The sequence below is a fragment of the Moschus berezovskii genome, chromosome 19 (assembly GCF_049115385.1).
Source record: "Moschus berezovskii isolate FMDL1 chromosome 19, NW_MosBer_1.0, whole genome shotgun sequence".
NCBI classification, from domain to species: domain Eukaryota; kingdom Metazoa; phylum Chordata; class Mammalia; order Artiodactyla; family Moschidae; genus Moschus; species Moschus berezovskii.
The window spans coordinates 38,854,314-38,868,548 of NC_142478.1; the positions used below are offsets into that span (position 1 = coordinate 38,854,314).

General features: G+C 34.0%; 1 protein-coding gene across 10 annotated transcripts in view; it reads right to left on the bottom strand.

The window, feature by feature from the left end:
- BLTP1 (bridge-like lipid transfer protein family member 1) overlaps positions 1 to 14,235 on the bottom strand; it is a 211,177-nt gene that overhangs the window by 97,055 nt on the left and 99,887 nt on the right. For 8 of the 10 annotated variants that reach the window (XR_016035322.1, XM_055405582.2, XM_055405584.2 and 5 more), the window contains exons 30-37: positions 12,495 to 12,565; positions 11,796 to 11,969; positions 11,190 to 11,310; positions 9,927 to 10,073; positions 9,288 to 9,415; positions 8,757 to 8,956; positions 7,343 to 7,543; positions 2,928 to 3,139 (exon numbers count right to left, since the gene is read on the bottom strand). Coding sequence is in view for 9 of the 10 variants with exons in the window: in XM_055405582.2 (XP_055261557.2) it covers positions 2,928 to 3,139; positions 7,343 to 7,543; positions 8,757 to 8,956; positions 9,288 to 9,415; positions 9,927 to 10,073; positions 11,190 to 11,310; positions 11,796 to 11,969; positions 12,495 to 12,565 (1,254 nt within the window). In the remaining variant the exon portion in view is untranslated. The remainder of the gene's footprint in view (positions 1 to 2,927; positions 3,140 to 7,342; positions 7,544 to 8,756; positions 8,957 to 9,287; positions 9,416 to 9,926; positions 10,074 to 11,189; positions 11,311 to 11,795; positions 11,970 to 12,494; positions 12,566 to 14,235) is intronic. The other 2 variants (XM_055405581.2, XM_055405590.2) reach the window with 1 other exon arrangement.

The following is a 14,235-nucleotide window of genomic DNA, read 5'->3' on the forward strand; positions in this document are numbered from 1 at the left end:
TTTCCATTCTATTTTAAGGGGAAATTTCAAACTTCCAAATAAAGTGCCATGAGAAATACTATTACAGTCTATGTTCAAATAAGTAACACTTTCCAACAGAAAATTCTTAGTTATCTTATACACTAATCTGAACCTGTATTGAAAAAAATAGGAATACTATTTTTTCAACGTGTAATCACCACTCTTCAGAAAGCAGAGACGGAAAAAGCATAATATTAAAGAAAAAAAGTCCATGTCCACTGCTTGTTATATCTGTTTACAGGTCTCTAATTCACTTTTAGATATTATTGGTCAAAATAAAGAAAAGGTCAGCATTTGCTTGTGGGATGATTGAGGAATCAAGAGTATCCACAAAACAGCTTTGAATCCTAAATGTTATGAAAAAAAATATGGGTCATAGATCATAGCAATTTTAAAGTCAGCAGGCACTAAACAGAAGTCTACATTCCCTTATCTGCAATTCCAACATCCACAACATTCTGAAAATCTAAATCTGTTTTGTAAATCTGGCATCAAAATCTGATATGAATGTGTGAGAGACTATCTATTTGGTGTTTTTATTAATGTCATGCTGCAAAAATATTCAATATTTCAAGATGTAACATTAATGTTATCTAAGATTTCACTAGGAGCTTATAGTATACACGTCATATTATCTTCCTTTTAATTTATATATATATATATTTTTTTTTTTTTGCTGAAGTACAGATGTACAATATTGTATGTTACAGATATACAATACAGTGAACGATTTTTAAGGGTTATATTCCATTTAGGTGCTTCTCAGGTAGCACAGTGGTCAAGAACTCACCTGCCCATGCAGGAGACCAAGAGATGCAGGTTCAATCCCTGGGTCAGGGAAGATCTCCTGGAGAAGGAAATGGCAACCCACTCCAGTATTTTTGCCTGGGAAATCCCATAGACAGAGGAGCCAGTGGGCTATAGTCCATGTGGTCACAAGAGTCAGACATGACTGAGTGACTGAATACTATATTCTATTTATAGTTATCATAAAATATTGGTTTATTCCCTGTGCTGTGTAATATATTCCTGTAGCTTATTTTATACATAATAGTCTGCACTTCTTAATTATGTATATGTGGAATCTAAAAAATACAACTAGTGAATATAACCAAAAAGAAGCAGGCTCATAGATATAGAGAACAAACTAGTGGTTACCAGTGGGGAGAGGGAAGAAGGGAGGGGCAATATAGGGCTATGGCATATGATCTTTCTGTTAAAGAAAAAAAATCTGAATTCTCAAATACATTTGGGTTTCAGACAAGGGCTGTGAGCCAGGCAACTGAGAATATACAAATATATAGAAAACGGTCTAGAGGAACCTGAACTTTAAATAAAGGGAGAGGGCCTTGTAAATAAGCAAGTAATTAAAACCACATGTGAAACAAAGTAATAATAAATTTGGATTTACACTGACTGAATTTTTGGTGCCTATGGCACATCTCAATGATGATTATCTAAAAGGTCATTGGAAATAATTCTAAAGATCAGGTGAAAGCTTGGTTTTATTCTTTGTCACGTGTCTGACTCTGCAACGCCATGGACTGTAACCCATGGCTCCTCTGTCCATGGGATTCTCTAGGGAAGAATACTAGAGTGGGTGGCCATTCCATTATCCAGGGGATCTTCCTAAGCCAGGGATTGAACCTGCATCTCCTGTGTCTCCTGCACTGGCAGGTGAGTTCTTTACCACTGCACTACCTGAGAAGCACCTATATAGCACTGGAATATAACCTTTATATTTGTATACCCAGGGATTGAACCTAGGTCTCCTGCATTGCAGGCAGATTCTTTACTATCTGAGTCAACAAGGAAGCCCACACTATATCCTTCTATTTCTCTGTATATTCATTCTATTCATTTGTGAGAGTTTGATACTGAAACTCTAACTAAAAAAGAATTTATCTACTTAAAAAAATAACTGTAATATATAGTGGAACCATATGCAACCTTGTTCTGTATTTCCAAAGTTTTGTGTAATTGTGTTATCACACTTTCATAATTGAGAAAGATAAAATTTATATATATATATATATAAAACCTATTTACCACGCAGTAAATCAACATAAACATTTCAAAAATAAATTTCCAGAGACCCAGACTTTAGAAGTTATTGTACCAAGGCATACTGGATGACTAAGACATATTTCTTAGTTTAAAGGTAGTTTCTTTCTTCCTCATTTGGTTTAATCTTCAAATGAGCAGAAGTGTATGTGTGTCTAAGAACAATGTTTACCAAGTTCTTACTATGCTCTAGACACCAAAAAGTCTTTCTTATGACCTGCCTCCTTCAATCATCACAACTCTAGAATGTTAATATCATTACAATATTCATTTCAGAAAAACACAAGATGCTAAAAAGAAAAAAAAAAGTGCCCAAGATCAGCAATCAGTACAAGTATTCAATAATCTATAGAATTTTGAATATTTTCATTATTGCTGTTACTATATTCATCATCATGAAATTATACCATGACAAAAATAATAAGTTGCATTTGAACTCATTTCTATACACTTGCAAATAAAATAGGCAGATACTGACAAAAATGTTAAAATATTTAAACATGTAAAATATTACAGTAATAAAACTGATTATTTAAAAAATGAATTCTGCTAAAATCCTTTAAACAAGATAAAAACAAAGTTCTGCTTTTCTGAAATTCCATTAATTCAACAAATAAAATTGTTTAACATAAGCAAAGTATAATGTTATTATATATTTACAGATATAAGTGCAATTTTAGCAATTACACTTGTAGACTATAATCACCAAAATGCCTTGGCTATCATTTAAGCAAAATCTACAACATGGAAAGATAAGCAAATATACTCCAGAAATTGATTGTGACTTGGGTAAGCAATTTTCTATTTTCCCAAAGCATTATTATTATTAGAAATTCACCAACTTGTTCATCAGAAACAGAATTTCCATTTAAGTCTGAAGAAGGGCTTGTTCGGTCACAAGGAAGATTATCATCAGAGACATCAGTATTATAGCCACTGCCAGTTGGAGAATCAGAAGAATTATTGGATGTCAGCACTCCACCCCTTTCTGTGACATTAGCTTTACCCATAATTCCAAAAGCGTTATATAAAACAGCACCAGACTGTCTTCCTCCTATACAAATGAAAGAATTTATTATTTCATTTATTATTTAATAATAATAATTTTAATAATATATTATTATATATAATATATTTTATTATATATTATTATATATAATATAATATTTTATTATATATAATATATTATTATTATTAATTTAATAATAATTTATTATTATTAAAAACATTAGGTCTTATTTTAATGCTATACTCTACAATTCTATAAAGAAAAAAATAAAAACCTCATAAAGATTTTTTCCTACCAAAATTTTATCCTTATATAAATGTGATATAATATTGAGTCATCAGGTAAGGAATTGTAGGCATAAACACTACTATTACATTGAGGCTTCCCTCATAGCTCAGTCGGTAAGGAGTCTGACTGCAATGCAGGAGACCTGGGTTCAATCCCTAGGTCAGAAAGATCCCTTAGAGAAGGAAATGGCAACCCACTTCAGTATTCCTGCCTGGAGAATCCCATGGACAGAGGAGCCTGGCAGGCTACAGTCTAGGGGTTGCAAGTGTCAGACACAACGGAGTGACTAAGCACATGCACACACAGGACTAAATCTGAAAGTCTTATACACAATTCAGCCTTCCTATTTTAAAGTTATAGTCAGTAATGTAAAAGAAAATATAAGTCAGTAGACAGCCAGTCTCTCCCATCAGGAAGCTTCCATTAGCCTCTTATCCTAATCCGTCAGAAGGCAGATAGAATGAAAACCACACTCATAAAAAACTAATCAAACTGATCAAATGGACCACAGCCTTGCCTAACTCCATGCCATGTAGGGCCACAGAAGACGGATGGGTCATGGTGGAGTTCTAACAAAACGCTGTCCAATGGAGAAGGAAACATCAAACCACTTCAGTATTCTTGCCGTGAGAACCCCATCAACAGTATGAAAAGACAAAAGATATGATATCGAAAGATGAATTCCCCAGGTCAGGAGGTGCCCAATATGCTAATGGAGAAGAGTGAAGAAATAACTCCAGAAAGAATGAAGAGACAGAGCTAAAGCGAAAACAACGCTCAGTTATGGATGTGACTGGTGATGGAAGTAAAGTCCGATGCTATAAAGAACAACACTGCATAGGAACCTGGAATGTTAGGTCCATGAATCAAGGTAAATTGGAGGTGGTCAAACAGGATATGGCAAGAGTGAATATCAACAATTTAGGAATCTGTGAACTGAAATGAACTGGAATGGCAAATTTAATTCAGATGACCATTATATTTACTACTGTGGGCAAGAATCCCTTAGAAAAAATGGAGTAGTCCTCACAGTCAACAGAAGAGTCTGAAATGCAGTACTTTTGTGCAGTCTCAAAAATGACAAAATGATTTCTGTTCATTTCCAAGGCAAACCATTCCATATCACAGTAATCCAAGTCTATGTCCCAAACAGTAATTCTGAAGAAGCTGAAGATGAATGGTTCTATGAAGACCTACAAGACCTTCTAGAATTAACACCCAAAAAGGATGTCCATTTCATCATAAGGGACTGGTACGCAAAAGTAGGAAGTCAAGAAACACCTGGAGTAACAGGGAAAAGTACAAAATGAAGCAGGGCAAAGGCTAACAGAATTTTGCCAAGAGAATGCACTGGTCAGAGCAAACACCCTCTTCCAACAACACAAGAGAAGATTCTACTCATGGACATCACCAGATGGTCAATACAAAAATCAGACTGATTGTATTCTTTGCAGCGAAAGATGGAGAAGCTCTATACAGTCAGCAAAAACAAGATGGGGAGCTGACTGTGGCTCAGATCATGAACTTACTGCAAAATTCAGACTGAAATTGAAGAAAGTAGAGAAAACCACTAGACCATTCAGGTATGACCTAAATCAAATCACTTACAATTATACAGTGGAAGTGACAAATAGATTTAAGGGACTAGATCTGATAGAGTGCCTGAAGAACTATGGACAGAGGTTCATGACATTGTACAGGAGGCAATGATCAAGACCAACCCCAAGAAAAGAAATTCAAAAAGGCAAAATGGTTGTCTGACAAGGCCTTACAAATAGCTGAGAAAAGAAGAGAAGCTAAAGGCAAGGTGAAAAGGAAAGATAAACCCATTTGAATGCAGACTTCCAAAGAACAGCAAGCAGAGATAAGAAAGCCTTCCTCAGTGATCAATGCAAAGAAACAGAGGAAACAATAGAATAGGAAAGACTAGAGATCTCTTCAAGAAAATCAGACATACCAAGGGAACATTTCATGTAAAGATGAGCACAATAAAGGACAGAAATGGTATGGACCTAACAGAAGTAGAAGATATTAAGAAGAGGTGGCAAGAATACACAGAACTGTACAAAAAAGATCTTCATGACCCAGATAATCACAACGGTGTGATTACTCACCTAGAGCCATACCTGGAATGCAAAGTCAAGTGGGCGTCTGGAAGCATCACTACAAACAAAGCTAGTGGAGGTGATGGAATTCCAGTTGAGCTATTTCAAATCCTAAAAGATGATGCTGTAAAAGTGCTGCACTCAACATGCCAGCAAATTTGGAAAACTCAGCAGTGGCCACAGGACTGGAAAATGTCATTTTTCATTCCAATGCCAAAGAATGTTCAAACTACCACACAATTGCACTCTTCTCACATGCTAGCAAAGTAATGCTCAAAATTCTCCAAGCTAGGCTTCAACAGTACGCAAACTGTGAACTTCCAGATGTTCAAGCTGGATTTTAGAAAAGGCAGAGGGACAAGAGATCAAATTGCCAACATCCGTGGATCATCAAAAAATCAAGAGAGTTCCAGAATAACATCTACTTCTGCTTTATTGACTACGCCAAATCCTTTGACTGTGTGGATCACAAAAAACTGTGGAAAATTCTTCAAGATGGGAATACCAGACCACCTGACCTGCCTCTTGAGAAATTTGCATGCAGGTCAAGAAGCAACAGTTAGAACTGGACGTGGAACAACAGACTGGTTCCAAATCGAGAAAGTTCCATCAAGGCTGTATACTGTCACCCTGGTTAATTAATTTATATACAGAGTACATCATGAGAAATGCTGGGCTGGATGAAGCACAAACTGGAATCAAGATTTCCGGGAGAAACATGAATAACCTCAGATGACACCACCCTTATGGCAGAAAGCAAGGAAAAACTAAAGAGCCTCTTGATGAAACTGAAAGGGAAGAGTGAAAAAGCTGGATTAACATTCCGATAACTAGTCCCATCACTCCATGGCAAACAGATGGGGAAACAATGGAAACAGTGACAGACTTTATTTTCTTGGACTCCAAAATCACTGCAGATGGTGACTGCAGCCTTGAAATTAAAAGAGGCTTGCTCCTTGGAGGAAAAGCTATGACAAATTTAAAATAATAAAAAGCAGAGACATTACTTTGTGGACAAAGTTCATCTAGTCAAAGCTATGGTTTTTCCAGTAGTCATGTATGGATGGGAGAATTGAACTATAAAGAAAGTTAAGCGCAGAAGAATTGATGCCTTTGAACTGTGGTTTTAGAGAAGACTCTTGAGAGTCCCTTGGACCACAAAGAGATCAAACCAGTCCATTCTAAAGGAAATCAGTCCTGAATATTCATTGGAAGAAGTGATGCTGAAGCTCCAACACTTTGGCCACTTGATATGAAGAACTGACTCACTGGAAAAGATCCTGATGCCGGGAAAGATTGAAGGCAGTAGGAGAAGGGTTTGACATAGGATAAGATGGTTGGATGGCATCACTGACTCCTATGGACATGAGTTTAAGCAAGCTCTGTGAGTTGGTGATTGACAGGAAAGCCTGGTGTGCTGCAGTCCGTGGGGTCACAAAGAGTTGTACATGATTGACTGACTGAATTAATTGATCACTGAATAAAGGATTTACAGTATTTTCATCCTACGTGGCAAGACTCTAATAATCAAAGATCCAGTTTCCAAAGACACAAAGTTCCTAAAGTTAAGATGTTTTATATTTTATGCAAGAATTTTTTCTGAACTATACACTGCTTTGCTCAGGCATTGATAATTTGTATAGTTAGATGCTCTGCCAGTTTTGAATCACATGATAATTCCATAAAGATTCACTTATACAATTGGGATGGGGCACCCACTCCTATTACATAATCTCAGATGCCATACTTTCTGCTTGAATATGCTGTTTCAGCTTCCTGAAAGTCATGATTGTTCAAAACATTTCAGCAATCTGCGTCCATCTTTTCCCTTAAAGCAGAAATTTTAAAAGCTTACCTTTTATTGTTAAATTTTCGAGTCCACATTCGAACATTATCCAACCCCATTTTTCCTGGCTGGGACCTATTCGAGTTACATCTGGAACAGCTTGCTGATCAGTTTCATCCACAAAAGCGAACTCATCCAGCTCTTCAAGAGTAAATAAAACTTTGGACTTCTCAAAAGGAATAGCAGTGATGGCACAGGTACCAATATCTACTATCAAAAGAGAACAAAATGACCATTTTTAAAAACAGAGGTCTGTATTTTTTAAAACAACAAATAATGTAAACATTTGACACAGTGGTTGTCCTAAAAGATATCTTAGTATTCTGTCAAAGAAAAAACAATGAACCAACCAGTTTCTAAAATAACACTGCCTAATGTCTTACCAATTAAAAAGTTCCAGAATCATGTTAAAGTAAGAAGGTGAAAAGGAGATCCCATAATTAACAAATAATTATTCAGAGACAGGATGATTTCCAAAATATTATATAGAAAAAAACTAAAAGTCTAAAGTTAAAAAGTTCCTGAATAATTCAGTTTCATAGTAAATTATTTTAAATACTGACTTGTGATTTTACAAATAAAAATTATTTAAATTAATTACCTAGACTTAGGAAAAACATTCTTTCCCAGGAAAACTATACCTTTTACTTAAAGATTGCTTTATGCTAACATTTTATATAACAATTCATCACAGACATTGATTGCCACAATTCCATCGTTTTCAATATGCCATATTGACATTAACATCCCAAGTTTTTTACTTTATCATTTTTTTAAAAATTTCTTTCTCTGATTACAGCTTATGAATACAGAAAAGCAAAAAGAAGATAAAGAACTTCATGGAAATTTACCACCTAGAGGTAACCTGTTTACATTTGAACTAAGTTTCCTACCAGCTCTTTAGAGATCATTTTACAAACCCAGCTTTGGTTTCCACTTTTCATGTAAGTCAACTGGACAATATCTTCAGTTTATTGAAAATTCTTCAAAGATAGTATTTTAAGAAGCCCACAGCTATGCCTGTCATTCTTACTGGTACTATATTTTATAGATCTGACTATCTACTTTTGATACCACATTATCCCTTTTTAACAAAGCTGTGTCAACAGAATGGTTTTAAAAAGAAAGCAAAGACTATAAAGAGCATACTCTCTCTGTTCTATAAATGAGCAAATGGATACCATGAAGAAAACAGATGGGAGTTAGCAGCAGTTCCTAATTTGGGGCCATACCACTCACCTTCCTACCAAAATCTACCTTATCTTTTGCAGTAGTTAAAACATTCTGTGTTCACATAGAAATACCTTTTTCTTATGAAATACTAAAATTGAAGCAATATTCAAAGGAAAAATATTATGTTTCCTTTTGCAAAATCTTCTTACATTTATATACGTCAGAGAAAAAATATGTTGTAGACTCCTACCTGTTGTATCAAGACCCCTCAGTTGCCCATGAACTCGATGAATGTTTAACTTGGCTGCAATCTCCTTGCCTTTTTCCACTCCAGCATTTGATCTGAGAGATCCAGATGACTGAGGCTGCATCTTAGTAGCATGAACGTACCTATCAAAATTTGATGTTCTACCAGGGTCTGCACTGTTTGAACTCTCTTCAACCACACCTCTTCATGAAAAAAGAAAGAGTATGATGGTTAACATTTATATAACATAGCTCAGTAAAAATAGTTAACTAGTTTTTTTAAACCCATTCCACTATTTTAAATAAACCAATATTAATAAAAAAATTATTCAGTGTTTACTGAAAGATAGTATGAATAAAAACCGTGTAAACTTTTTAAAACCCACTTTGGTAATATAAAAATGAGATCTGAAATTCCAGTATCTATCTTGAGTTTTAACATCAGAATTTTCCAAACTATATTGAAAAGACGGTTAAGGCTTGCTTTTACATCCAGCAAGATAGTCACAGCTCAGGTTGATAAACTTTTTCTTACCTGTTCATACGAACTTGTGTAGCAATTCTGTCAAAACACAGTGCTACTAAGGAAACATGAGTCACACTCCTACTAGGAGCTGTATTTGGAGATTCCTCTACTGAGGCTTGTAGCAAACATAAGTTCACCTAACACACAAAATGTCACATATTTCAGAGTTGAAAAGTAAAAAGTTACCACTTAAATACAAGATAAACAGGAAAATAAAAACCTACTGTTAGGAATGGTGTATCTATCTATATGTACAAGGGTATAATGAAGGCAAAGGTTATAAACTCATAAAATGATAATGAAATTCTTACTGGATGGATATGAAACATTTTAGTTTTATTTAATTAATTAAATAACAGTGTAATGTTAATTAAATGTTAATTATTAATACAACCATTTAATAATTATAATAACAAATATTAATATAAATCAATATTAATGTAAGTATTTAATGTTATTTAAATATTAGTAACATATTAACCAACATTCTGTTTAGGTAAACTATTGATATTACATCAATTCTTACATTAGATCATCAGAAATAAAATTTAAAAATTTGATATAATATTTTATTCTACCACCATTTAGTTTAGAATAAAAATCACAATATTTTCTTTCAGAAAATTTTTTTAAATATTAAATTTTTACCTTTGGTATGCTAACATTAGCCTGAAGACCTTTAATTGTTACATTATCTTGCTTCATTATAGGATTTGTCTGTGCTTGTCCTTGATTAGTCATTCCTATGGTAGAGTGTTCTGTTTTTGTTCCTCTAACATCTTGCTTAGAAGATAGCTAAAAAGATTAAAAGTAGTATTATTATTTCACAGACCTTTAATAATTTCCACATCATCTACAACAGCAACTTGTTATTCACTGTGCTCCTTTATACTTATCTATATACCATTATAGATATAGCATTCCCATGGTTAGCATTCCCAGTCTTAAAGTCCAAACCTTAGAAAATCTGGGAAACAGACTGGCAGTCCCAAGGTCGAGAAAAGTGATACATAATGAAGCTAAATCAGCCTACACAAAAACGGACAGAGAAGATGGTAATAATAATAATAGGTTTTTTTCAAGGATCACCAAATTCTATGTACTTGAAAACCTATTTGGTTTCTGATAACTAGCTCTCCTTGTTGGCTGGGAATATTTTCAAATTTCTTTTGATTTGTACCAATCTAGCTCAATTACCTATCACATGAAATGCCAATATATTCTGAATAACTAGATCACTAAAAATAGCTTTAATTTCACCTCGCCTGGTCCCTAGTCCAAATACAACTCAGATACATTTGAAATTCAAGTGGACAGTCACTGAAGAGCACTAAGACATGACTGCTAAGAAAGTAGCTTTGTGACTCAGACCACAATGTAAGGAAAATATCACACACCAGAAGACAGTGGCTTGATTCACCGAGGTGAACAAAAATAACTTCAAAAATATTAACATACAAGTTATCTAATCACAGAGGAAAGTCCAAATAATAAACAGATTTGCTTTCTTAGAAAATGAATGTACAATGCTAAACAACACTCCTTCACTTAGGACCAAAGCTCTTTAGAAAAGGCTTGGAATTACACTACTTCCAAAATAAAAGAAAAAATGCCACATTTTAATAAATATATTACTCTTATTTAATACATAGTATAGTCATATACTGTTCATGGGGTTCTTATGGGGTCGCAAAGAGTCGGACACTACAGAGCGACTGAACTGAACTGATAGTTATATATGCTATCTCTTACAAAGCCAATGACATATAAAGGTTGTTTAGAAATGTTCACCTGTATTCCAATTTAAATGACTGATAAAAGTTTTAGTATACTCAAGTTTTTCGAGTTTGGCTACTATATACAAGTAAAGAATACTCAAATTGCCGCACTCACTCAACAAAAAGTTCTTACATTTTCTGAGAAGGTAGTCTTGCTATTTTGGACAGCTTCCCTGAGGACTTTGACATGGAGATCATCCACAATTGCTGCTGGATGTCGAGTACTGGCACAATGAACCATGGCTTCAATATACCTGAGGGAAGAAAAACAGTAAATGAAGCATTTTAATATCACTTAATACTGTGATCTAGTTTATCTAATCTATCCTATTATGTTCTATTCTAGATTCTATTCATCTTAGTTTTTGTCTCCTAAGGTAAGACTATAATCTTGTAGGACAGAGAATACATTATTTCCTCTTTATCCCTTCATTAACCTTAGTAATTCTCTTCCTGGGTATTTGGTCATTTTTATGTTCAACAGATCAAAAGCAAAAAGTAGAAAATGCAATATAATTATTATAATATTATATAATTATTCAAGCTGAGAAAGGAACAAATAAAAACTGAAACACAGTTCCTTTTAAATATATTTTTATTTTTATTCAATCAAAATAGAATCATCAATAATTATTCATCATTCTTTTTCATGAAAATATTATATCACATACACTAATCATTATCACATACATTTATTATTTTATAAAATAGTAGTTGTACTTTTACACAAAATTAATACCTGTCTAAAGCTTCAGCCACTAGGGGTGTCAGAACAATATCAATGGTTCCTTTTACTTCAACTATGGCTGTGGTCCTAGTCTGGGAGACTGGTTGATCCAAGGTCCACTCTTCTGTTAATGTCTCATCATCAGTGTTATCAACAGCTTTCTTTTCCAGCGGAGTATATGGTGTACTATGCAATTTAACAAGTAAAATATATATTTAAAAGACCACACACACACACAAAAGTATAGCAGTTGGAGTCTCTTTAATCTTTACACTTGTAATTATTTCAACTACAAATTTCATGAAATTGGACTAGATATGTCCCAAACACTTTTCAAGGATAAGACAAATGAGGCACTAATATGCAAGCTGATCTAAGATGGTTAATACATTAAATATAAAACTTTTTTTGATATACTTATTTGATGGTACATTTCCAAAATATAAAATTTGTAATACTAAATTCTTGTTAGTTCCCAATTTTAATATGTCAAGTGTGGTTTGCATGGTATATCTAAAAGAAATGCTACTGAATGCTCATAAACGTAGGCAAAGCCATGAAAGACAACAGAGTTACATTATTTGGGCCAATTAATTCATAAAATAAACACTATCATCAGGTAAAGAATGGTTATTTCTCAGAATAAACTCTATGATCTAATAATCAAGAAAGACTGGCTTAAAACTTCAAAAGTACATAATTTTTACTTACTTTGAAGTTGATCCTGAAAGTTGCATTCCTCTGTCTAGTAAAGAGTTAGCTGTGAGCCCCTGTTTGATAATCTAGAATAAAAGAAAATATTACTTATAGACTAGAATTATAATATTAGTTATTCTCTAACTTTATGCTATCAACTGATATTTCTGAATATCCAAATTACCTTGTTAATGTGATTTTGATATGTAAAATGTAAATATTTAACAGACAAATTGAGAAAAATCACAGAAAATATTCAACTGTCAATTTCATCTTCTGATTATTCGGATAAATGACAGAGTAGGGCTGCGAGGATTCAGCAACAAGAGTAGACTACACAACTAAAGGTTAAAAATAAGTGCTTCAAATGTCTTTCCTCCGTAGTTCCTCTTTAAATCAGGCTTTACTTAGAAAAAGCTAATTTGAGAGTCTTGTAGCACAATCGACTTTTATTTTCCTTTAAATTTCTCATTTTATGAAATTTTAAACATATGCAAAAGAAGACAAAATAGTATATAACTGGGAAAGAATCCCAGAGAAACATTAAATTATAGGAAAAATTAGGTTTTATTTTATATCCATGTGTGCTAATAAGTTGCTTCAGTTTGTCCATCTCTTTGTGACCTCATGGAGAGTAGCCCATCAGGCTCCTCTGTCCATGGGATTCTCCAGGCAGGAGTATGGAGTGGGCTGTCATGCCCTCCTCTAGGGATATCCATAAAAGATAACAAAATAAACAATGTACTTAAATAACCAAACTAAATCCTTTTAAATGCTAATCTGTTATTTAGATCTAGTGAAGAAAAAAGATTTGATGTTCTATTTTTGAAGTTGTCTAAAGATATGAACTCCTTGGCTTATTTTCTCCAGACTTTTGACTACCTGAGCAAAACAAGATTTATTGAAAATACTAAAATATTAATCTAACTTCTCACAGCAATTCTTCAAAGCAAGTACCACTGGTTTTATACTAAAACATTCATATACCAACATAATTTCACGTGGAATAAAGAGAACATTTTAAAATTTTGGCATGGGCAATTTATCTTAGGCAAGATAAGAAATGGGTACAACCACAAAATAAAAACTTCGTGACTGTTACTATGTTTCTTCTTTTTTCAATACATATTAATCAAATACATACATCTGGCATCACCGCCTCGATGGACATGAGTTTGGGTGAACTCTGGGAATTGGTGATGGATAGGGAGGCCTGGCGTGCTGTGATTCATGGGGTCGCAAAGAGTCGGACAGAACTGAGCGACTGAACGGAACGGACGTAAGGACATTCCACTCCATTTATCACATTTCCATCATTACTTAAGTAGATCATGTAGATAATGATCAAGTAGATCATGTCTTGCAGACTACTGAGACAGCCTCCTATGTCATCACCCCACTTCCTCCTTACTTAATGACAATTCATTCACTTCTACTTGGCAGCCATAATATAAGAGATCATATCACATTTTCTTAAAACTCCCATGAAGCTTTAAGGTTCTGGTCCTATTCCCTATAGTACCCCTAAATCTTCCCATCTTCAATTCGTCCTCATCCTTTAAGTTCCAGTTTAAATATTACCTCCTGTGATAGACCTTTCACGTCAATACAATCTAGGCAACCCCACTAACTCCCATTATTCTCTATTCCAGCATCCTTTGATTATCTTTGTAAGACTTCTCAATTTGTAATCATACTCTGTACTTATCTATTTATCTATATTAACTGCCTAACTATAAGCCCCATGTCTGTTTCC